This window comes from Pararge aegeria, chromosome 4 (genome assembly GCF_905163445.1).
Source record: "Pararge aegeria chromosome 4, ilParAegt1.1, whole genome shotgun sequence".
Taxonomy (NCBI): domain Eukaryota; kingdom Metazoa; phylum Arthropoda; class Insecta; order Lepidoptera; family Nymphalidae; genus Pararge; species Pararge aegeria.
The window spans coordinates 7,539,707-7,565,706 of record NC_053183.1 but is presented as its reverse complement, the minus strand read 5'-3'; the positions used below and the strand labels follow the sequence as shown (position 1 = coordinate 7,565,706).

The 26,000-nt window shown below is 35.3% G+C and overlaps 1 protein-coding gene across 2 annotated transcripts in view; it reads right to left on the bottom strand.

Moving 5' to 3' along the window:
• The window catches only part of LOC120637659 (formin-binding protein 1-like), a 91,437-nt gene that overhangs the window by 10,509 nt on the left and 54,928 nt on the right, over nt 1–26,000 (bottom strand). For both annotated transcript variants that reach the window (XM_039909582.1, XM_039909583.1), the window contains exons 2-8: nt 12,815–12,930; nt 10,063–10,113; nt 8,167–8,311; nt 7,308–7,459; nt 5,654–5,810; nt 3,652–3,789; nt 2,882–3,085 (exon numbers count right to left, since the gene is read on the bottom strand). In XM_039909582.1, coding sequence (XP_039765516.1) covers nt 2,882–3,085; nt 3,652–3,789; nt 5,654–5,810; nt 7,308–7,459; nt 8,167–8,311; nt 10,063–10,113; nt 12,815–12,930 — 963 coding nt within the window. The remainder of the gene's footprint in view (nt 1–2,881; nt 3,086–3,651; nt 3,790–5,653; nt 5,811–7,307; nt 7,460–8,166; nt 8,312–10,062; nt 10,114–12,814; nt 12,931–26,000) is intronic.

Below are 26,000 nucleotides of genomic sequence, written 5' to 3'. Positions count from 1 at the left end.
TATTTTTAAGGTGAGCCTAGCCAGGCCAGTGGCTACTTCAGGCAAATGGAATCGCCAGAAATTACACTTCTTATTGTTTTTAATCGCAAACTAGGTTATATAACGCTTTATCCTGACGTGTTTAATAAACAGCGTCCCTTTTTTAATGGATTCAGTTTGAAAAAGACAGCAATTCTTTTAGACCAGCCAATTTAGTTTTGTTTAGAGATAAGTAAGTATACAACAGAATAGGTAGCACTTTCTACCAATATATTTCAATCTAAACAATATAAATGAACGAATAATAGTTTTATAATTTGGCCAAAATTTTAAATTAATACTGAAATGTTTGAATTGTAAATTACCCCAAAAAATACAATTTTTTTTTTGTATTTTAGATTAAGTTGTAGTTAATGCAAGTAGATAGTAATAAAGCTTAGTTTAGGTTAAAGATTGTTATTGTAGCGAAATGATATACGATAACTTTTGTATGTAAGATGCGCCCGCGCAGGATCATCTTATATCATAATGATTAATATAAAATTAATAATGTTATATTAATCATTATGATATAAGATACATTAATAATGTTATATTAATCATTATGAACTTAATTATTAATCAACCTTAGAAGGGTGAAAAAGTACCCTGGGTAAAGAAATTCCAGGATTAAAACCAGGAAAGGATAAAACCAAACAAAGAATGAAATCAGTATGATGAATTGTTACAAAGTGTTTTATAATTATTTCATGAGGAAATACTTTTGGATGAAGTATCATGCATAAACTTACGCGGGTCAACTTACATTTTCCACGTTATGCGGCCGCCGCCAATAATTTGAATGGATGTTATGTGAACCCGAGTTAGGTAGGGATCGAGGGATAACAGATAAAAAAAAAATTAGTACCTCCATAAAAAAAAATAGTTTTACAGCCACAGACATCATATCTAATGACACGTAATTGTGATGATATTTTTTGTATGTTGCACGCCATGCCTTTTATAGTCTACTAGCTATTGCCCGCGGTCTTCGTCTTTGTTTAATACGTTTTTTTACAAATCCCGTAGGAACCGTTTGTTTTCCTGGGATAATAGCTTATGTTATGCCAAAAATTGTGTCGATTGATTGCGTAGTTAGGGCGTCAAGTAAAGTCAAAGAAACACTTTCGTAATTATAATCAGTAGTAGGGTATGGAATAATCTATAATAATATTCTTCTTTAATCTTTCTTAAAATGTTGCCTTATTATTTATATTTTACGTAGTTCATCCATCACTTATGTTCCATTATGGACTTTGTATTAAAGATCTTATTTAGTTTGAGTACTAAGCGTATTGAGGAACATGACGCCGACCAAATTATATGACACTTTAATTTAAACGTTAAATAAGTTTATAGAAAAATATTGATCTTAAACAAAAGTGCCGAATTGAAGAAAGCACAATTTAAAATCAGTTAAACAATCACGCCGACATACTTATGCATTTTACCGATTCGACTCGACGATTCGATCGATGATTTATTTTAACATTGCGTACATACATTGTGCTGATTTTTAAACACAATCTGACTTTTTTTAGAAAATAACGTGTCTGCCAGAAATGCATGTAGATGTAAAACTACCATAATACATAAATAAACATCAAACATAATAAAAAAAATAAACATAACTTTTCATAAACCATAATATTATATTCACCATATTTCCAATAAATAAAAGCAAACTAAGTTAAATATAATTTAAAAGCATGTAAGCCCATTTTTTTTTTTGCACAGCACCATCAGCCTGGTTTAACATTATATGCTAAAAATGAAACAAATTTTACATTCTTAAAACCTATATACATATAATAATTACTAAAAAGGCTATAGGCTAAAATATTTAATTAATGTGATAATTCAAGATGTCTACTTAATAAAAATAAGAGCGAATAGATTTATATTAATAAAGATAAATAAAAGATTTAAAACTAAATACATAATATGGCCTTTGCACGTAATTAATTTTGCTCGGAGTAGAAACTTGTGTTGAGATACTCTTTACTTATAAACATATAAAAAAGTAATAAATTACATTACAACTTACATTACTTACATGCTTAGTTAGCGTTAATGGAGTTCAAGTACCGAAACATTGTATGCCAGGGTAAAATGCACATAATGGCACTTGGTTTAAAGTAGTATATACCATCCTAGCAATTAGTATTACACAAAGTATCCTGACTAATAGAGTTATGGCCGAACTTGAGCCGTAAAACTAGATGGATTAAGTATATTTTACTCTGATGCTACAGTCTTATGATATATTGCCAGGTCGGCAATCTCGCTTTAAAACCTATTAGTTTCATCGCGTTCGCAACTCGTTTAAGTTGCGTCCGAAACTCAAAATAAGAGCTAGTACACACGGGGCGTTGCGTTTGGCGTTTGTAGCCTGAGCGTTTATCAGAGCGTTCAGATTTATGCTGCGCAGAGGCGAGTTTACTTGATATAGTGTAGTTCAATTTCATTTAACTGTTGTTACGTAAACATGTTTTCTGTCTAATACGATATATCTAATTTCTGTGTAAAGTAAAAATAAAATATACAAACAAGATTTTTATTTCATTAAGAATATTTATAAAAGATATTTAAAAAAAAAAAAAGTTAAATAAGTACAGGCTTTTAAGAAATCGACTATCCAAGACCTAGCTAAACAGCGGCGCATGTATCTCAAAGCACCAACACAACGAGTGTACCCAATAAAATCTTAAAGCGCTACGCCAAAAGCGAGCGTTTAAGTGTATACACTGCAAGTTATTGCAACGCGCGATTTTTTAACGCGCCTTATGTGTACTAAGCTCTAAGCTGTCATAATCAAAATATTCGTAAATTTTATTTATATGACCAAGTTTAAAAGTGTCACCTTATTAGAGCTGAATATGGAGAGGAGGCCGCCTCGCTTCTTGATCCGGTTACCGGAAACGGTGCCCCGCGCCGCCGTGAGGTGGTTGTGTGTTGCGTGCGTGGTCGCAGAGTCGGTTGCGTCCGCACCGGTCGCTGCCTCGAAACGGAAATCTTCCGGTGGTACGAAACCCGACTTATACCTTTCTATTACTAGCTGTGTATCCTGGAACACGTTTAAGTTATTCTTAATTAGTCACCTTTTTATATTTCTACTAGTTTATTTTTTATTCCATTATAAGTCAGCCCATAATGATCTCACCGGAGTGCTTAGAGTGGGATAGGGAGACTATTAATATTCGATTGCGTGAAAGTTAACTCAGATTTGTATGAAATCTAAAGTTTTGAATGCTCTTCCGGCGTCGGTGTTTCCTGATTCCTACAAGTTGAAGTTGCTTTCAAGGCAAGAGTGAATAGACATTTTCTAGGCAAGCGCGCCCCATCATAGACCGCATCATTGCTTTTACATCAGGCATTATAGTTGTTAAGCGCAAGTCTATCAAGTATATATCTATAAAAATGAAATCGAAAGAGCGCAATCTAGTTACGATACTGCAAAACAATATTGGCACTAGATCGTTTTTCACACATTAACTGACAGTAATGGCGCTGTTTCGATTCCAGCGGCTTACGAAATTTTATAATTTAACATTAGGGTTACAGTACACTATTTGCATTCTGCAGATGTACGATTCTCTTTTTAAAAACACACCGTTTATTATATTGACTTACCTCTTTTTCGTTAATACTTTTGGCTGCGTGCTCCATTCCGTCGAGGCACTGAATTATAATCGGAAACACCTTTCTTTCGACATCCACTGAACTCAACATGAAATTCTTGATATTCTTTATCCTTTTCTCATCTAAGTCCTGAAACAATTAATTTGAAACTTAAATATTTAACTAACTACATTTTTGTTAAAAGCACAACGATTCTACGTTAGTTCGCGATCCCATTCTAGCAAAGTTCAATTTATTTAGTCGTATGGCATTTTCTACGAACAAGCGGTTTATTTTATTCATATTATCTACAAATTAATAAGTTACAAGTCAATGTCCAGATTCTCCAACCATGTGACGGTCCGAGCAGGAAGATAAAAAAGTTCGTTGGGCAATCCCTGGTATGAAACGATGGGGCAGCGCTGGATTATGTGCTCCATCATCTGATCTTCTTCGCCACGGGCCCATGTAGCAGATGGTTTCCAACCCAACTTGTGCAAAAGATAGTTAGTTGCAGCGTCCATGCCCTTCCTTTTTAGCCGGTTCAGACGACACCACAGGTTACGAGGCAGATTGAAACCCTTGGGTTTCATTGTGGGATCGTTGCCGGTCCCAGGGTAGCTTTCCATTCTTCTCTCCAGCTATTCTCTAGGTTAAATTGCCTTATTTCATGAGCCTCGGAACAAACGGGACGACGAGATTTAAGTCGATTTGGTGGTGGGTTTTTTAAAGACTTGTTGACATGAAGCTGGGGATTTGAGCAGATCTTTTCGACTTCCCTTCGCAAAGCATGTTTTCTTCGTAAGCAAAGTTCAATAAAGAGCCATAAAACTAAACCGTACAAGCTTCGTCTCTTATGTACATCAACATCATCAGGTATATTAATAAAATGAACGTTTTGCAACTGTTATTTTCTTTACTTGTTACCTATGCCCGGCGCATAGATGACACATAGATAGCTTGCATTTCTGAGACATAAGAACATACTTTTTATTCCGGAATAATTAAGCATATCGATTGCCGATTGGCGCAGTGGGCAGCGACCCTGATTTGTGAGTCCAAAACTGTGGGTTCCCACAAGTGGAAAATACTTGTGTGAGGCACATGAATGTTTTTCAGAGTCTGGGTGTTTATCTGTATATACTAAGTATTTATCTTTATTTTTCATAAAAATGGTCATCAGTCATCACGGTACCCATAACACAAGCTACGCTTACTTTGGGGCTAGACGGCGATCTGAGTATTGTAAATATATATATATATATATATATAAATAACCAATTATCAGTAGTGACTGGTTCGGTCAAGAGAATTCCAAAATGTTATAGTAATTTTCCAAGAAGGGCATTTGAAACGTCAGGTATGTCTGTTAGTGACTCTACCACCGGTTCGGAAGGCAGTGGTTACGTGGGTGAGAAGTCAGAAATTAAGTAAATACACAAGGGTTAAATGTAGACGAAGCGGGAACCTCTAGTTTGTAATTATTTTGGTGTAACAAGTTTTCTTTATTAGCATGACTACGGAATCCAACCCTACGAACGTACTGGCATGCACTTGACCACATTTTCAATGTAATATGGAAACCCCACGTGACCCCGTTGGCTCCGCGCCAGTTTAGGCCCGCAGGCGCTTGCACTCAGCGACTTCACATTTCACAGAATTGTGTCAAAGTTTAAATTACTTCCTATTATTAAACATCATTGTGTAAGCATAGGGCTCGAGCCAAATGGGCCGTCGAATGGAAATCCTCGATTTCGTTATACTTTTGTTAAGCCGTAAATTAGGGCTTTGGATAACTTGCACACTTATTTGAAGAAAAAGCGATTATATCCTAGTGGGTTAAGACCCCGACCCCTTCAGTTTCCGATTCCGTTTTAAATCCCCGGTAAATGAAATTTTAATTTTTGCTTTTGCTTTGTAGCTTATGAGTCTATTTGCAAGACCCCATCCAATTTCAAATACTAACATACGAAAAAAACACATTGTTTAAGAAAAGCATGTATTAGAGAAATACCTGAAGTTGTTTGAAAACGTGTGGTAGCCGTTGCTCGTAATGCTGTCTTTGCGCTTCATTTGTTTTCCGGAGCTGGTCCATATATTCCTGTTTCGCCTCCTCGCACGCTTGACTTCTGAGTTTCATATTCATTTTCTGTTTTTCTACCTCCGCTCGACTGGAAATTTGAATAACAGCATTAAAGTTTAATAACTAAAGCCTAATTAACAAATACCATAGGTAATGGCCTGTATTATGAAAAAATAATCATACGTCTATACAATAAAACGCCAGCAAACTCGATTTAGTAGAACGGTTATGTATCAAATTACGTATAAAAGTAGCTTTTAATGTAATGGTTGTCACCGTGTGATTTAATTAAAACGGTGTACAGTTATTTCTCTAAAAGTATATTTATTGATTCCAGGAAAATGTTTGGAGGAGCAAGTTTTTCATTATAATGAATACCGTTATATCAAATCGGCGTTATACCCCGTTTCCAAAAAGTATTTATTATAAATGTACCGATGGGCGTCCACTGCTAGTCTTTTGTAAGATTTTGTATGGATCCGGTGTAGGACTCAATTGCAACTGGTTCGATGTGATCGGTCGCCCAGTGGAAAGTCTGTCTACCAAAGCAAAGTTCGCTCGCCAAGAAGCCCTTCTAGTATATAGGGGTGTTATAACACTCATTGCCAATTTAGCTTCGCAATTCTTTGAGCTATTTCATTGAGCTCTGAGCCCCATGTTGTCGATCAATGAAATTAGTCCGGTCTCGCTCTTTCCCGCACTAACTAAAGTTCGTAACAATATTTGATATTGCTAATAGACGTAAACCACTCCCGTACGACCCGCAGTTTTAAATTTCCTTATCTTCTTAACTTTGCGGATATTAGCTTTGGAATGGTGAAAGAATTATTAAAATTGCAGTAGTTTTAAAGTTTAACGTTTCCCTTGTGTGTATTTATCGGTTACTCTATAAACAAAACAAACAACCAAAAATTGTCTCTTCATTACATTGCTATAGATTAACAAAAAGTCAAATATTAAGTATGAAGGCGTATGCTTTTTTTATAAGCAATTTTTTTGTGAAGTAATTTCGAGAACAATTTATAGTAAATAATTTTATTTAAGAAAAAAAACGTGCACTGCTCTTCGGGAACATGCTTCAAACTTCTTTAAAGCAAAACAGGTGTTTGTAATCTTAACAACTAAGTTCTTGTGATCTTAAGATTGCATTTGCACCAAAGTTTCACTAAGCTACACTAGCTTAAAAGGTCCTACTTTTAAGTCTTATAAGTCTATATAAATAAACCTGTTGCTCTTATTTTACATTGTTTAATCGTTTTCAGTAATTATCTCTATTTACAGTATTAAATTACATAACTAATTATAAACTCAAACATAAAGCTATTCCGACTATAAATTAATCTTCCGCACACTTCTTCTTTTAATTCTTTCAATTATGAAAAAGGCAAATGTATATCATCTTACAGCCTTTTCTGTAGACTTCAGTACATTCGCGCCATTTTTATAACATTCTTCTTTAAACAAGGACCCATCATTGTGAATTCCCACTCCAACTTATATCGATCACATAATATATGCATAATTTTTATTTTTAATTATGCTCACTTAAGGAAAGTATTCATACACACAAAGTTATTATTTTTACCTTAGGTTAAAGTCAGCTTCTGCCTTCTGATACACGTCTAGCGCCCGCTCGGACTCCCTCGCCGCACGCTCGTACGACCTCCGCGCTCTCTCCAGCGAACCGACGGCTGTTCCGAGCAACGCCATTTGTTTCGAACCTTCGTTTAAATGTTGCTGAAAACAATCAAAAACGTTAATTGTACTTATTGTTTTTATTGGACAGACGATATCAATGGACAGACCATATCAAACGACTCGCTGGATCACATAGCCCAGGAACGTAGCCTTGTGAGCTCCCTTCAAAAGACTTACTCGGTTGACGATGATGATGATTATGACTAGTGGTACCCCGCGACTTCTTCCGCGTGTAAATTGTGATAAATTACTCACACAAACTCTCTTCCTCTATTCTTCAAAATTACCTTGGCCCTGACCTATCGCGTCGATTAGCCCGCCTTAGCTATAACTATGATCGTTTGGCTCGAAGAGTCGCAGCTTTTTATAAATACCCTTTCTCGAGAGTCGGACTATCAAATGCTGCTTATAAATAAAAGTACTGCTTACCCTGAACTTTTTATACAAGTCGCTCAAGAGGAGGATTTATGCCAGCTTTCTGCTTTACGCCGACCCTGGTTGTAAACGCTTTGCAACCAGCGTAAAACCACTGCAAAGTAGGCGTGAATGAAAAAAGAACAAACAAACTTACCCATTTATTAAACTTATCGTTAGGATTAGCTACGTTTCGTTACGGATCCTTACAATAAATTGCAAGATAGTGAAAAGTAATGTCACCTATAATATTACTTTTAATATTTTTTTAGGTTTTTGTCTTCTAGGATAGGCGAGCTGTATCAAGAATATGAATGTTAGTTTCGGCTTACCTTCCTCTCCTCGCGTAATTCCTTGGCGAGTAGATGCAACTCCCGAACTACATTGGACTGTAAGTTTTCCGCTACAACTTCGCGCTGACCCGCGAAGTCGCCTAACTCTTGAAGAAGTTGTCTGAACGCTTTACAGGCTGTGTATCTGGAAGGATATAAATGTTTTCAAATTTTTAAACTAGACGAAAATACTACATCTTTGTACGAAGTACTCGTGTTCTGATTATGAAGAATTTCCTGTATATAATAGACAGGACTCTCAACAGTCTAGAGATCAATCAATCAGAAGGTGAAAAAATCGATTATTTGCGCAAAACCTAGATCGAATGAAAAGCAGCGGTTAAAGGGAAACTCAAAAAGATTTCTTATTCCTTTCTTATTTTCTTTTTTCTTCAATCAAAATCTATTTTACTGAGTAATTAATACCTATTAATTATAATGAGATACATAAAGTTTGTTTATTCGAAATTTTTAAGTTAATTTATTTTTGTGTATCTCTCTTTTATAAAACGAAAGTCTCAACAATTAAATCAGATGATCAGATTGACTGCCTTATTTCTCATTAACCCACTTTTTTTTCGCAAAAAAATATTGTTTCCCTACAACATAAATACACACTGATATCTGGAATATAATGATCTGAAGTAGATTTAAGATAAAAATTTCAAGTAGAATAAGGCTTTGTGAAGCTTAGTTGTAACTTTACTCAGTAAGCGATCCTTATTTGAATACGGAACACTCATCTATTTAATTTATCTATGTAAATAGTTTTAAATTTAATTGTTGAGACTTTCGTTTTATAAAAGAGAGATACACAAAAATAAATTAACTTAAAAATTTCGAATAAACAAACTTTATGGTTGGTTTGTCAAATATGGAGAGAATAATGTATAATAAATATCGCATAAGCTTTATATAACACATTCAAATCTGTACAAATCAAAGGTCAGTAGGTGCTTGTTTGATACGCAATTTGTAAAGAAGTTAAAGGTCATAATGTCAATGATACTATAAAATCGAGTGTGCGAAACATCGAAAGCGGCAAATGAATGACAACATACTAATATGATAAGACACAATAAAAACAACAGCCACAAACAGACTTAAAAAACAAAACAAAAAATCTTCGCTTGCTTTTACGGTGAAGATAATCCATAATGTTCTCAAGACGGCCGATTGGCGCAGTTTGCAGCGACACTGATTTCTGAGTCCAAGGCCAGAGGCCAAGGGTTCGATTCCCACTACCGGAAAATTTATGTGTGATGAGCATGAATGTTTTTCAGTGTCTGAGTGTTTATATGTATGTTCTAAGTATTTATGTACCTACATTATTCATAAAAATATTCATCAGTCATCTTAGAACCCAAAACACAAGCTATGCTTACTTTGGGGCTAGATGGGAATGTGTGTATTGTCGTAGTATATTTATTCATTTATTATTATTAAAGACATGCGAATGCGAAGTCGTTCAAAATACATTTTTGAAAAAAGTGGTCCCTTTTCAATTATTAATTTTGTCCTTAGGTACTATTATAGCTAATAGTCTATTTCATAGGTAATGAGTAATTACTTTTACCTCTCCTAGGCCTGCTTACGTGTAATTAGATTCAAATAGAAAACTTTATTTTTTATTGCTCTAACTGTGTACATAGATTCCTTAAAAGTTTACAAAAAATTTAATATCATCAATTTGTAAAATATTAAAGGCATGAATTTTTTTTACATGAGCTCACTTACAGGTATGTAAATAATAAATAAATAGGAACATGTCAAATAAAAAGATCGTGTGGACATCATGTGTGATTGAGAGCATAAACAACCTAATAAGTTTGCAATAAATGGCAATGAAAATATATCAGTCGGGAAGGCCAAAGAAATAATATAAAGTGGACTCACTGGTATTCATCTTCCTCTTTTCTTTTAGGTTGATAATTTTTTACGAGTCTCCTGAAATAAACAGTATTATAAGGATTATTAATTATCAATGAAGAAAAACATAGTCACTAAATTGTCCCCCTATCGTCGTAGGAGAAAAAAAACACATTTTTATTACATTAGCTGCTGCTGTTAGTTGCGCATTTGTCGGCATTTGTTTCTTTTTATTTTCTTTATAAATCACGCAGGAAACATTTATTTGTCTGGCTAAACTCTTTTGGCCCGACTCCAGGATACAGGACCTATCTCTATGCAAATATTTTCAAGATCTCTATCATAGGTAACAAGGGATTTATTTTAAATCCCGCAGGAACGTTCCCGGGTCCTTTTAAGAATCCAAGGCATTTATGTGCTAAACTTTGGCAGACTCGTTTCAGTTACGTACATAAGTAATAAATAAACTGACAGACACACTTACGCATTTATAATATTAGAATGAGTGTTCTGAAAATTCTATGACAAACATGGTGAAAACGAAATGTAATTAGACAACAAGGAACGAAGTCCGAGGGTTTGTATTATTGCTGATACGAGCATATTATAGCATACGCGTAACTGTAGAAGGCTCGGGAAGAAATATCCAATCCGGTGGTCAGTCCAAGCCATAGAAGACGGCAACTTAAACTAAACTAAAACGACTAAACTTCTACAACTACTACTAAGAAGTAAGTACCACAGAATTATAAACCTTGATAGTTGTGATTACGATCCTTAGTCATAAAAGGCCGGACGAAGAGAGATAGAGAAAGAGAGAGCGAGAGTTTCAAAGGTAAAAGAATGGTAAAAAAACACATCTTTTAAAAAGAAAGATATTTCTATTTAGTAAGGACTTCTTTATTAATCTTTATTTGAGAATAATAAAATGAATAGCTTTGAGAGAAAGGAGATGGCTGTTATTAACTTTTTAGTAATAAACTTCGACGCGGATGATAATGTAAAACTTATAATCGAAATACATTCTAATGGAATAGAATATTTAATTAATTTGCAGTCATACACATATCATAGAATTCAGAGCATCAAGTTTGTAATAATTGCTATTTCCTATAGATGAATGCTGATGTTATTCTCTTTTTAACACAATCAATTTAGTTTGAGACCAGATATTTAAACCGGTCAGTAACGATCGTTTACTTAGCTCTCTATTATAATTCAATTTTCTGTTTTCCATAGACTTTCTTGTAAAGTTGGCCGGTGCCTTTAATTCTGTGTCTTTCAGATTCGCATCAGTTCATTGGAAGATAATTGAGAAACGACCTTCTTATATTTACTTTACCATATTTAGAACTTTGTAAACGATTCAAAGCTAAATACTAATAGCCGGCAATGTGGTCGTAGTTTATTTATTTATTAATTTATGAATTTCACTTCAATTAGCTTCACATCCTGCAGAAGAACAAATACAACTTTTCATCCTGAATTCACCCCGGAGGATTTAAAAAATAACATTCGTTATAATATGCTTGCACGGCTGCATTTAAGCAAAGAGATAGTAAGTACCCTTTAGGTACCTACCCAAGAAATTTAACGTTTTTCAGGGGATTTTTTAAAAACCGAAACAGTCGCGGACTAAGCCGTAGCCATCATTTCTGAAATAAGCGTACCAATTATTAAACTAGAAAAAATAGGCTGGGACAGAATCCATTTGCCATAGCGAAATAAAAGACGTCTGTTCTTCTATTATGAAGCATGAGACCCTTATATCAACTATACTGGGTCGCAATTTTGTCAGTAACAAAAATGTTGATGAATAAGGAAGCTAGCTTTCAAAGGCCATATAAGTAATCCGATTAAATCAACTTGATTAGGTAAACGTATGCCCAGCTCGAAAACTTTTTTTAGCGTTTGGCTGTAGCGACTATTTTCGATGGTTAGCGAGGAACTAAATAAAATAGTTCTCAATCACACTCTCCAAAATGTATCTTCTAGAATACCGATAGACAAGTGACCTTGAGACGATGCTTCAAACGTTGGAAGTTTTTTTTTACACGTTATGTTCGCAAAACAGACAAGAATAAATAGCTTGTGCTATATTATTCTTTTTTTTAGATTAATAAATGATTATACATATCTAATATATCAGCAAAACTTGTATTATAATTTACTTATTATAGAATTCTTAGAAGATATCAGCTAATATGCATTCGGTAAACAATCTGAAATGGTGTGGTGAAAGTGAACATTCTACATATTATCATAAGAAACTGGCCAGACAGGTTTCGATGGCATCCTATTCAATTTATTTATATAAATCCTTTTAATTTTACATAAGCTTATCTGAATATATTATATTTTATTATTTAATGTTATGTAACAATTTACCTACCATGATGTGTATATTTTATTATATAAAGTAAAACTCGGTGCAAAACAAACAAAATTAAGGAAAAAAGTAGAATCATTATATTTGATCATGTTTTGATGTCCACCAATCCGCACTGGGACAGCGTGCTGGACTTCCTCCTTAACCACTTCTTATTGAGGAAAGAGACCCATGCCCTGTAGAGGGCCGGTAATGGGTTGATATAATGATGATGTTTTGATAATCTAAAGTTTATCTGTCTCGCAGAATTTTGCGCCCACCTTTCAAGTTAACAAACTAAGGTCACCCAAATGTTTTATAGCTCAATTTGAAAATAGCAACTGTGTCGGTTTCGATTAAAGGATGAGTATATACAGACAAGATAGAAAAAGTCAATATGTTATGAATTACCTGAGTTTTCCTGCATATTCTAATTCTATCGCACATCTGTCCTTTACGTAGTTTCCATATTTGTCTAAAAATTCAATTCCTTTGTGTGTGTGGGCGGCTAAGTTATCATATTGATCCTGCGAACAAAAGAAAAGTTTCGTTAATACATTGCTAATTAAATTCATGATTGAAAAGATATTGTATACTTTGGATTATTAAATGGGTAGTATAAAGTAAAAGCTAGTGCGCTCCCATCGATGCTAATTCAGTTGTAAACCTTAATAATATCTCCACCTTAATAATCTCTAAACTTAAATAAAATAGTACTTCTAGTAGTACTTCTACTGCTTAAAGCAAATTTATTCGACAATGTAAGGTTTAATGCCAAATCTTAACGTACCTAATTAGCATTGGCTTGCATAGAGGGTATGCACAAGGTCAATGGCGTGCACTTCATACATGCACAAAAGTACTGAATCCCCAAAAAATTTTGTATTACTCATAAAGGGAAAGGATTTTTCCATTTTATGCCATTTTCCTTATTTATGCATACCCTGGTCAAAACCCTGTGCACGCCACTGCACAGGGTATGCACAGGGTATGCAGATTACATAAAATGATAAAAATCTCCAGAGCGACTTATATAAAACTTAAGGGTAGGCATTGTAGGAGTTATAAAAACCGACCATTTAGTTTTTATAACTTGTACTGGATTAATATAACTCATTTTATATCATCTGCATACCTTGTGCATACCCTCTATGCACGCCACTGTTAATTTGATTTATAATTCTGCAAGAATTATATCAATAATATTAAAATAAATAATGCTTACAGTTAATAGTTTAAAAAAATAAGGTAACACCTTCTATTTGTATTATTTATTCCCCTTTGACATGCATAATTTATAGGAAGAGATATTCCGCTCACAATATTCCCTGCAGAATAGGTTAGTAGTTTAGCAGCAATAAACAAAATTTATTTATTTGCAATCTGAAGTTCATGATCCAGGCATATAAGAAACCTTATCTCCTTCGGCCTTACCACAATGTACTTTTGTCTCTGTTTTTCTTTTTGTTATGTTGCAATAAAGTTTTTCTTCCTATCTATCTATAGGTTTTGACATTGCAGTGTCTATGTATATTATAGTTACCGAATATTATATATAATATAGCTAGAACTTAAGTACGCAGTAACCTTCAATTGCACTGCCCTATTCCTAAGGTCGTACAGAATATCTGTTTGAAATCGCTAATCTAATAAAAACGGATTTTCTTAAACTTTATTGTAGCAAGTTTGCTTATTATGTAACCAAGTACATAGTATATATTTCCTAATCTAGCTGGAATTCGAACCTGAATCTACGTGCATTTATAACTAGGCTATAGCGGCAAAAGCTTGGAGGATGCGGATTGTGATATCAGGTCATCAGGAACTGACGCAAAACTCATATCTCGTTTGCTGAACACACCACAATAAACGATTGTTGTAAAAAGCTGATGAGTAATTTTATAATGTTAATATTATTTAAAAAATATTTGATATGTGAATAATATAGTATGGTGTAGATGTTTCCCTTTTTGTAGTACCCGTGCCCGCGGTTTCACTCTCACTTAATTTCTATCTCATCGTATAAAACAAAGTCACTTTCCGCGTCTGTCAGTTAATTCACAAATTTTAGCATAAAAGAATGCGCAGTGACAACCACAACATCAGATTTGAATACATTTAAGATCATAAATGTGGTCACAGATAACTATGGCAGTAGCAAATATAAATCAATGATTAGTGATGTACTTTACAAAGAGGTACCCCCCTACCACATTGCACTGTTAGTTTGATACGAATGTGTATCTTAGTGTAGAGAATATAGTAATAACTGTAACTGTACAAAGTAAGCGGTGACAGTCCAGTGGGTAGGATTTCTACTTCACTTGCGTGGAGCCGAGTTCGACCTTAGCGCACGCATCTCCAATTTTTTCAAGCTATGTGTGTTTAAAACACACATAGCTTAGAAAAGTAAGGGATAACAATATCTTTGTGGTGTGAATTAAGTCAGGAAACCTGCATGCCTGCAGGGCTAGCATGGGCGGGGGACACTTCTCCACGGGGAAAGGATATAACGTTTATCCCCTCACGCATTTATATCCACCCCCCGAGCATGGGCACACGGGTGGACAATATATCCACGGTGGATATAATAGGGGAAAGACGAACCCCCGGTAAATGTCACAAATTAATTATTCTAATCTGTGCTCATGGTTTTGACAAATAAATTTTTCGTTTTCTGTTTTGTTTTAGTTGTCTAAGTTTTTTATTGTTTTTTTTATCTATAAATGTTCCTCGTCTGCGGCTGTTTGTTTATATTATTTATTCTGGATTTTTCAAAGTGGTATAAAACCTACCTTTCGAGAAAATAAAATGAGTGCTAAAAAGTAAGTCTTCTATTATAAAATGTTTGAAAAAGTGACTACCTATTGATTTAGAAGCGTACCTAATGAATGAATGTTTTACAGTGAAAGTAAACAGAGACGTTAATCATCAAGATCCAATCCTGTTTACATATCAAATTATTGATCTTGTACTATTTTATTTAAAGTTGTGCTTGCCTTTTTCTATGGCCCATTAGTTGACAAATTTGTGTTTATTCAGATCAAGAAGTAATAAAATACAATTGCAAATGTTGGTAGATTTCATGCCAACCCACAACCACCTTGCCACCGGGGAATTCACAGGAACTCTTAGGAGCCAAAAGGGCAGACTCCCAGTGGCAAATCTTAGTCATTACTGAAGGAGCATGGGCCAGACGGGACGGTCAATCAGTGGAAACAGTTAAGTCAATTTTGCGGTAAAGTAAGTAAGTGCAAAAAATTTAAATTATTTATTAGTGTTGTTGGCATCAAACAAGTCTTGCATAATTTTTCTTTTATTTGCAGACGTGGCAGGACATTAAAAAAGCTGCAACAGCACGGGGACGCAGCACCACAGTCAACATATACATAGTATACATGTTGCTGTAAAGTCAACCAAGTGAAGAATTTATTTATTTTCCAGAGTAGGTATAGATGGAAGAATGCAGGATGCTCATTTATCACACAAAAATAAATTAAAAAGGATGAAAAGGTTAATTTAGAAATTTTAATAATGAAAATATGTATTTATAAATCTTTCTCTTTTTTGTCGAGCAACTGTTAACAATCTTGTTTGATCCATATTTGATGTCTGATGTCGTTCTTCGCTCGTATTTACAAAATTTACTGTCATTTGCTCCATTAGAGTTCTGAAATATACAAATTATATTATGCTCAATACTGTTGACCCAAATTAGTAGGGCAAATTGTATGTGAAAATGCAGGATCAATGATTTATAAGGAACCATTATTATAAGATATAATTTTATAATATTACCAAATATTAATGTGCCCAATAATAATAAGTTATGGGAACTTAAATATTATTTAAAGTATATATTTACAATACACGCCTATAATGATGCATAATATTATAAAGTGTTATGCAGGCATATATAAGTGGAGATGCTTTTTCGGGGCTGTAATGAAGCACCCAGTCAATCCCCAAGCTGCGAAATGTGTCTTTGAGGTACCTATTGGCCCTTTCCACACAGTTTCTTACTTGGCAGTTCCAGTTTGTGTACTTCTCTGCAGAACTATTTGGTGCAGCTTCTAAATCCGGAGTCATCATCCAAGGCTCTAGAGCATAGCCTGAGTCCCCAATAAAATTCTACTTTGTTATTTAAACATGTAAATTAATTCCTACTTGTTTTGCTGTTTCAGATTTTCTCCAAGATTTTAATAAAATGTTGAATAGAAATATATGCACAATCCTACATTGTAATTTGGACGTGATGATTAACCCATGCCCATGTTAAATAATTTATCAGACATTTTTTTTTGTATTTTCTTATATTTCATTACTAAATACAGTATCTACTGCCAAGTTTTTGTACTAATTCCTCAAATAAACAATTTTATTATAATGAGACATTGTTTTTTGTATATTCATATAAATAATTTAACAGACTAGTCGTATACAACATATGCAGCAGAATCCTAGGCATGTAATTTCTAGGTAATTATGAGGAGTATAATATAATGATATAGGTAGGTGTGTAACTTTTTTTGATTTGCATTGTTTCCCTTTTATACTAGTAAATGGCAACAATAAGTAAAGTTTTGAAAGTTTGCACATTTTATTTAAAACATACATAAGATGTAGTACTGTCCGATTCTACTTTCATACAGCTGTATCTTTTCATATTTTACTTTAGAGTTAATAAATATGAATTGGACATGGACACACACCACAATCTGTAAAACATATTTTAAAATTATTAACTTACTTGATTGTTTAAGTTTTTGATAAACTCTAGATCTAAATAATTTGTCTTTACCAGTTGAACATCTATCGTGGATCTCCAGAGTCTGTTCCCGGGAATAATATCTACTTTGGCATTAGTCTAAAATGAAATGGAAAATAATTAAAGTACCTAGCATTGAATATCTTTGCTATGTACTTATACTGAAGTACTAAGTACTGACTAATAATTTTATTATTAAAGTAAGTATATCTATATTTGATGAGGGGATGTCTGCCATTGCCAGACGGGTGATCAGTCCTATGTAAGGACCATTCCACCCTATTCCCCATGTTTGAGACACAGGTTTTACTGGTGTCCCGGCAGGGTCCCCCCTGAAACCTACCAGTCTCTATGGTGAACCTAACAATATCCCCTAAGGTGAGGTTTGCTAGGTCTTCTTCACTTATTCTATCCTTACCTTGTAGTTCCCATCTTACCAACACGTACAAGGGGCACTCGGCTATAAAGTGAAAACTAGTTATCACATCACTGCACTTTGAACAGGATGGGATTTATATTTACTAATGAGAATTATTAGGAAGTAAGTACCTATATATACTCACATACTGACAATAGCTCCAGTAATTTGGGTCAGTTATTTGCTGACTGTTGTTTGAGCAACAGCCATGGTCTTGACCTGTCCCCGCTGATAACTACCGTCCGCTAATAGCCTTAAAGATGTGAGAACCTAGACAAAAAGTGATTAGCCATGCTTTTTTTTAAACCTACGTTCATATATAGATGATGTCTTTGCACAAGGTGATTTTAGGTACTTAATAACAACTTACTTTTATGTGCACTGGTAGTCCATCGACAGCATTTAGTGGTTAGTGCCTCTTTAAGGTCCTCGCACGAGTACAGCACACAATTTTTACCCATCCGAAACAAGTGTTGGAACTCTGCATCGGGAAATTCGAACGGATTACTGGCGTCACGTATAGATCGCCGGTGTAATTTTCGTTCAGATTTCTCCATTTCACTTGAATAATAAGAGCCCCAGAAAGCACGAGACATGTTTTTTTCGACTTTAATTCGTTAACAGAATTTTAAACCCACGTCTAAGGACGGGGATAAAATTGTCTCTTTCAAATGTCAAAAAAGGATAGTCTTTCCCCTTTCATTTCTTCCCATGCTATGGGCGGGGGATATATATCCACGAGAAATGTCAAACGGGGATAAATTTATCCTCTCCCCTGTTGCCGTGCTCTGGCAAGGGGAAAAGATAATTATATCCCTTGATAGAGGATATAATCGGGGGATATAATTTATATCTCCTGCCCGTGCTAGCCCTGCTGTGACTTCTCCATAACGCGCTACTGGACCAGCTCGGCGTAGCGGACTACGGCCTTAACCCCTTCTCATTGTGAGAGGCGCGTGCCCTGGAGTGGGCCAATAATGGGTGGATATGATGATGAATATGATTATGATGATGAAGCAAGGTTTTGAAAAAATACGCAGTGACAGCCGTAATATCACCTGTATATACATATCCAAATGGGGTCACAGATAACAATAAAAAGTATCACTCTACCCCATACGTTATCAAACTAATGCCAGTGTAAATAGATAGCGTGCAAAAACGCACGCACAACGCCTCTGTCTACGCAACGCCCTTGACTCGTGCAGAGGTTTGTTGAGGACAACGACATCGTAAATGCAATTCACCGCTGTTCCTTCATATTAGGCTTAGTATCACCTGTTCAACACAGGTGGTATAACCGTAATAATAAAAATGAAACTGAAAAAGTTTAGATTCACAACTTTTACCAAGATCAATACTTTTAGAGAAAAAACTCTTCAAAGATAGTCGCGGATGATCGCGTAGAAACTTACCTTAGTAGGTTTCTACGCGATCATCCGCAAGCGTGCGGCCTCAATAATGAGTAGGCTCGCGCGTACCACCAACACCCTCCTCAGTCCTCATCCTCAGTACACTGGCATTCGGGCTGGACAGCTCTCTCTGAAGGTGCTGGGATGGTGTGCACACGTGCTCCGGGGGGGCTTAAGTACATTTAAATGCATTCATTGTGCAGAATAAGGCTTTTTCTAAGTGTAAAGTACTACCACAGTTTTAATTTATTTGAATGACTAACATGATATGGACAACAACCGAACCAAAGAACTATTTTTATTATTATAAGAACCTACATACCCATATCATCAGCTGTCTATACATTTAAGAAAAACCAGCGTAATAGTTAAATATGGCAACAGTAAATATTAATCGATGATTAGTGATGTAGTACTATTTATGGATACTTCTAAAAATTAACCCTGACTTCGATCCCACCTGATGATGAGTGATGATGCAGTCTAAAATGGTAGAGGTATGGCAGTTATACTAAGCCCTCTAATGGGTTTCATTGCAACATCGTAACGGGACACTGATTTGCTTGGAGGCTAATTTTTGTCGGTAGGGTAACAAAAAGCCACTGCCGAGGCCTGATTCAGGATCAGAGAAAATTTTGAAAACATAATATATACCCGAATTGCCCACGCTGGAGATCGGACGCGAGTCCTTCCACTTATAAACCCCAGCGCTCAGCATAAGGTCTATGACAACATTGCTCCGACTATAACTGTATAACATTTCACGTTGGACGATCAACGTTTGCGAAGTGTGCAATTTCGTACGAGAGTACGTAACATGGTACGATCAGGTGCACTGCGAGTGCGATCACATGACCACATGTCACTGTTTGTTTGTAACGGTTGTATATCTTCAGTGCGTTGTTGTTTGACAACAGTTCGCAGTATCTTACTTGTCAAGGGTGAAATCCGCTTAGAGTAATATTGAACTTCCATAAACCGTATCAAACATCCGGTGATAACCTAGTGGGTAAGGCTTAGCTTTCGGGGGACCAAGTTCTATCTCCGGCACGCCCCTCTAACTTTTGAAATATCACTTGCTTTTGCGGTGAAAGCAAAATCGTCGTGAGGAAACCTGCATGTCTGAGAGTTTTTTATAATATTTGAATATTGGAATAAGAGTGTTGTGAAGTCTACCGCACTTAGCCAGCGTTGTGGACTATAACGGCCTTAATCTATCTCTTTCTAAAAGGAGACCCTTGCCCTGTTGTGGGCCGATACTGGTCTTACTTTGTCTGGCGATCACGCGTCCTCTTGATTTATTATAAGTTTTAATTCCATTTTTAACACGCTTTTATTAGCTTCACCTGTATGTATGTTTGTATGTAACCGACCACTTTGAGCTCGATTTTGTCCTATTTTGAACGATCAGATTTGATTCAAACTTTGTAGACATATCGAGGACCGATGACAATACACTAATCTGAGAAGATTATTCCAATTTTCAATATAAATTGATTTTTTAGTTTTTTCGAACTATTAATTACAATTACTACAGCGCCATCTAGACCCAAATGTAAAAAACCCTAGACCCAAATGTAAGAAACCTATGGCGTTTCCAACAGATGGCGTTCGCGTACCTAACAAATTCCACAGAAAACATTAAGCTACTAGATTAGATTTAAATTAAGAATAGTGTTAAAAATTTCAATAAATATAAATTAATAATAGTGTGAATAAAAAAAAAAATTATTTAAAAAAAAAAAGCGTGGGGTGCATGGTGTCAATAGTTATAAATATTTTATTTACATAATACATACATATTATTTATTCATTAATTTCTTCCGTATTTTATTGATGCCTACTGTATAATAATTCAACAATTTAAGCATCATGTTGTAATGAGTTTTTGTCTATTAACATAATAGGATAAACAGTGGTCCCCACCGGAATTGTCAAATAAAGTGTCTCACTAAATTGCACTATACATAAATCTTACTTAATTCTTACTTATAATTCTTACTTTGAACCACTTTCTCTTGCAAGATTAACGTAGAGTGATTGATATGATCACGGACACATTATTATAGGTGTGAATTCTGTTGATTTCTGCATGAATCCTATACTAAGTTAAATTCCAACTTTTTTTAAATGTTCTCTATCGAAATAGATGACAGTACCTTTGAAGTTATCCATTTGCTTTACGGTAGAACTTGACAATAACTGATATTACTTTTTCAGTGGTCCCATACTTAAATGACAAAGAATTTTTAATATTTGGAATCAGTTTCTGGAATGCCCTTCTTCCGGCTCCCGTTTTCTCTACTCTCTAGTTATTTCAACTCAAGAGTGAATCAGGCATACTCAAGACAAACGTTTTCGATCGCAGGCTTTATCAAAATTCACCATTCACCGTGCGTGTTTGCTGTCAAGTGCTAGTCTTTATGTATTTGTATTAAAAAAAAATCAGAAAGGAAATCGGTCCCCGTTGCATCTGCACGGATATATTATATGACACTGGACATCGGATACGTATGAATCATCGTTAACGTTTTGCCGTCGTTCGTCATTATGTTAAACTTTTGTGTGCTAAAATTATCTTGCGAGAGCTCGTGAATAAGCTAAATGCTTCTGGAATAATTTGGAGAAAATGTCAGGGGAGCATCAAACGGTAAAATTCACTACGCACTGAAGTAAAGTTAAATAGACGTAGATATCTATTATTTAAAAATCACGTATTATTAGTATTTTGAAGATCATGAAATCTATGCACACAGTAATAGAGCACGACCGTATCGGTTTCCGTAACTAGACACGTAATTTTAAATTTTTAAGACATGTAGAGCTTCGTGAATTTTTGAGCTTCACTCATCACTGCGATACGCCTATCACTTTGCAATACGGCTTCGGTAACTAGACCAAGTACCCACTCTCAGCGTGAGATTAGCACGCCCGCAATCGAAGAGGTTTAAGATATTGAAGTACTATAAGTAAAACTACAACAGGTGGTTATAGACTTCATGTAAGTGGTTTTAAGGTCCTATTTTCTGTAATAAACATTTTTATATTCTGCTATAGGTAAACCCAAGCTTTAAAACAAAGAAAATTACGTCGATTTTACTCTGGCATTGCAATGTTTTAGACGAAAAAGAACATACGATCTCGCGCGTGCAAATTTCATACCAAGGGTGGTAGGTATCTGGGTATTTCGAAACTTATCCAGCTGGAAATTTAATCCGGGACTTGATAATATAGGTGATATTGCCGATCTCAACACATCTGCTCTAGAGAGCTTATAAAAAAAATAACGCTTTCTAAATTTATTTGATTTTCGAAATCCAAGCAGGAAATCCCTTATCAGTGCCAGTTCACTGATTTCACTGATCCAACTTGTTCGGTTCATGAAAATATTTCCCTCGTAATTCCATTGGGACAGAGGGGTTAGTGCAGAACTTGTTATAATAATATTACTGTTTCCAGCGCTTTGCGTGCGCCGTGACGGTCGATACTAAAACATGGCTGACATCGGGCAATATCCGACTATTGTTAATCTATTACCGACTCCTTTATATACGTCCTGCATACACTGCACTGTCGTTTTTCATTACGCCTAAGGCCTCGTTTATCCCAAGCTAAGTGTCTTTAAGAACCTAATACAGAATCTTCTCGGGATGCAGATTCAACTAGACTACATCCATTTAACACCTATCGAGTTTCGCCCCGTCGTTAGATACTATTTCTCAAACATGAGAGAGTTCTATGACTGCGTAAACAAAAGTTGAAGAACATTGTCTTACTATTTGCTTGGGTTCATGATTCCCCGTGATATTGACTGAACTTTTTACCATCACGAATTATGGTTTAAACAGTGATTATCAATTATCATCAATGTAAAATAAAGACGGTCTTACCTAAAAAGGGTATGAAATGTTGTTAACATCTTTAACCTAATCAATAACGATACATGGCATCGTACCAAAACCATAGATCGCTTAGTGGTGAGTATTGACCAATAGAATGAAAGCCTACCTAATCAGACTTGAGCAAATAATTTGGTAGTTAAAAAATCCCAACTTACTTAAAGGGGGTAATTAGACTACAAAACTCAACGCACAGCACTACACCTGGTAAACCGTCAAAACACACGTAACCTTCGAAACGAGCAAAGATCTCATCAAATCAATGACCTACTACAATAAAAAAAATATCTTAACAATATCAATTAAATGTCACATATATGGCTATTATAAGTGGAGATAACTAAGGGCAAACAAAAAGAAGGTCTAACTAGATCTCAGAACGAAACTTGGTTCCAGTTATCACATTCATTTTCTTTATAAGAATGTTTTTTATAGCAAATTAGTCGTGAGAACCAACTATTATAACAATATTGGTATTATGGAGCTGGTTTGGTGATAAAGGCAGTATTAGGACTGTTTGATTGTCCAGATAATTACTTGAAACAATTGCTGGACTTAACAATTCAGTTCTAATAGTCTTTCGCAACGAGAGAGATTGCCCATATTCACCACGGTTCACCATGGTATGGTTGGTGATGACAGTAGATAGTACAGAGGACGCTGGTGCCCGTTCTTCTTTACATTCCCTTAGTCGGCTCGTACGACACCCTCGGAAAGAGGAAAAGAAGTGCCAACTGTAATCTGATCTGCATTCATGAAGTCGTATTGCAACCTACCTCGACGTTTGCTCCTGTTTTAGTATACACGTACTTGTTATATTACAAAGGACAAACGAGGGCATGATGTTAACTTATTAAGATTCCTTTATGCGCTCAGCCTTAGCGATGTCAGTGAGATTTCTAGAAGGAAATAGTTTTAGCAATGATTCATTGTTGCAATTGTTATCAATATCCTCTCGCTCTGCACGACGTTGATGCAATTCTCGGACTGCAAGTACTGGAGCGAGACAGTTTTCACCGGCTTCTAATGAACGTTTGGTCGATGATCACTCTGCACGCATAACTTTTATTGGGTTACCCAATTATGATGTTTCTTTTTTTTGAATTTTAAACGGTGTGCGAAATTTCTAGAAGGAAAATACTTCCAACGATAATTCATGGATGGAGTTTTTGATTATCTTCTTCAAATAAGAGATTGTTCTCTTATTAGAAGTTGGTCTTTTTTTCTCCGATGCCTCGTTGCGTTGGTTGATTTGACAACAATTCAATCCGTAAACATAAATGTATCTTCCGTCAATGTTCACACATAACTTTTTATTGAGTAATCCAATTTTGTCGTTTCCCGTTTCGTTTGTCATATTCGTAGGTCATTTAATTAACAGTCAATTGTTGCATTTGCCGTGTTTAATTAATGCTGTAAATGGGCTTTACAACAAGTAACTAGGTCAAATCATCAAACTGGAATCCAAATGGAATGGCTTGATTTGCAGTCAGAAATAGAGGTATCACTTTTCTATAAGCCGTTGTTTATAATTTATCGTAAAAAAATTAAATTATTCCTATAAATTATACAATCTTGCATAATTATTATCTAAAGTATTATGTTAATTTTCATAAAAGAATAACCACGTCTTTAATCAGTGATAATAATTAAGAATCAAACTTAGTGCTATCTTAAACAAAAGGCACACTAATAATCACATAAGCTTATTAACCGGCTTATGATTATGTTTTAAGTTAAAAATCCACTACAAACAAATGTATGAAGCTACGCGTCAAAGTAGCTGTAGCTGTGTTTCCTTCTATTTGAATAAAGTTTTGACTATAACATTTATTTGTGTTTAATTGCACATAAATATTCCGTTTTCGTTAAGTTCGTTGTCCCTGCCACTAAGGCAACATCAACTCTGTGAGAGTGCCCTGACTAGACGTGGGAGAACTGGCTTGGTGACAACTGACAACCGCATGCGTTTCCACGCCGCTAAAAGTGCACTGCATATGACTAAAAGTGCATTAACTTGGCAGAATATTAATGCAGGATCTATTCCTAGAGTCATTAAGTTACCCGCCTCCCTCCCTTGGAAGCGCGTCAACGAGTACAGGGACTTCATTAAGCGAAACATGACGTTTGCGCTGTGAACGTCTGGGGGATGTAATGGAATTAAATTATTTTTTGTTATTTTTCGCGGCTATAATTTTGATGATCGTAGCCTCTAGTTTATGTTTTTATGTAAACAAATATGACATTCAGTAATGTAATCTGCGAAATTTTGACATTATGTACATTCGTAGATCGTTCAATCATTATTTCCATACTAATATAATTATAATATTGTAAATCGAAATGTGTGCCAGTTCATTTATTTGTTTGTTACCTACGTTCGGCACAAATGTGGCAATTATCTTGATGAAATTGATTGTATATTTTTACGTTTCAACCCGAGAAACCTCACAATCCCCTCGGGATCAATAAAAGAAACAATGCGATTGTTTCTTTTATTGATCCCGTCGTGTTTTAAGATGAATGAAATAAATTCTCTTTAGCGTCATTTGGGACCACACTACACTAAGGCGACAGGTAGAAACTGGTTTGTAGTACTCGGAATCGTGCACCTATGCCTAAAAGCGCTGCCTGTAGGTAAGATAACCTCTGCCTGACTAATCCCTAGGAGGGTTAAGACTTAAGAACGTTTAAGTATTAAACAAAAAAAATTAAGAAGAATGTGTATTAGTAAACAGGATTCGAAAAGAATCTCCAAGTACCACAGAAACATCAAAAACGGGAAACGTATATTATACAAACATATCGACTCCGAACATCATTCAAACAAACAAAACTAAAAGTACCTTTCTACTGTTGAGTTAGGTGTACTTTAATACAACGAGATAGAGTGCACTTTGGTGTGAGCCTGTGATGTTAGTACGCTGCTAAGCATGGGTACGAAATGTTTAGGTGACCGGCGCTTAAATCGGAATGCCACGATGGAATGTCCGCACCATCATCAGTATGCCAAACACATCTAAAGCGGTTACCGACACGTGTACCGCACGCAGTTACCTTGGCAAATTATTATTGGAACTTACTAATGTTACCATTATTA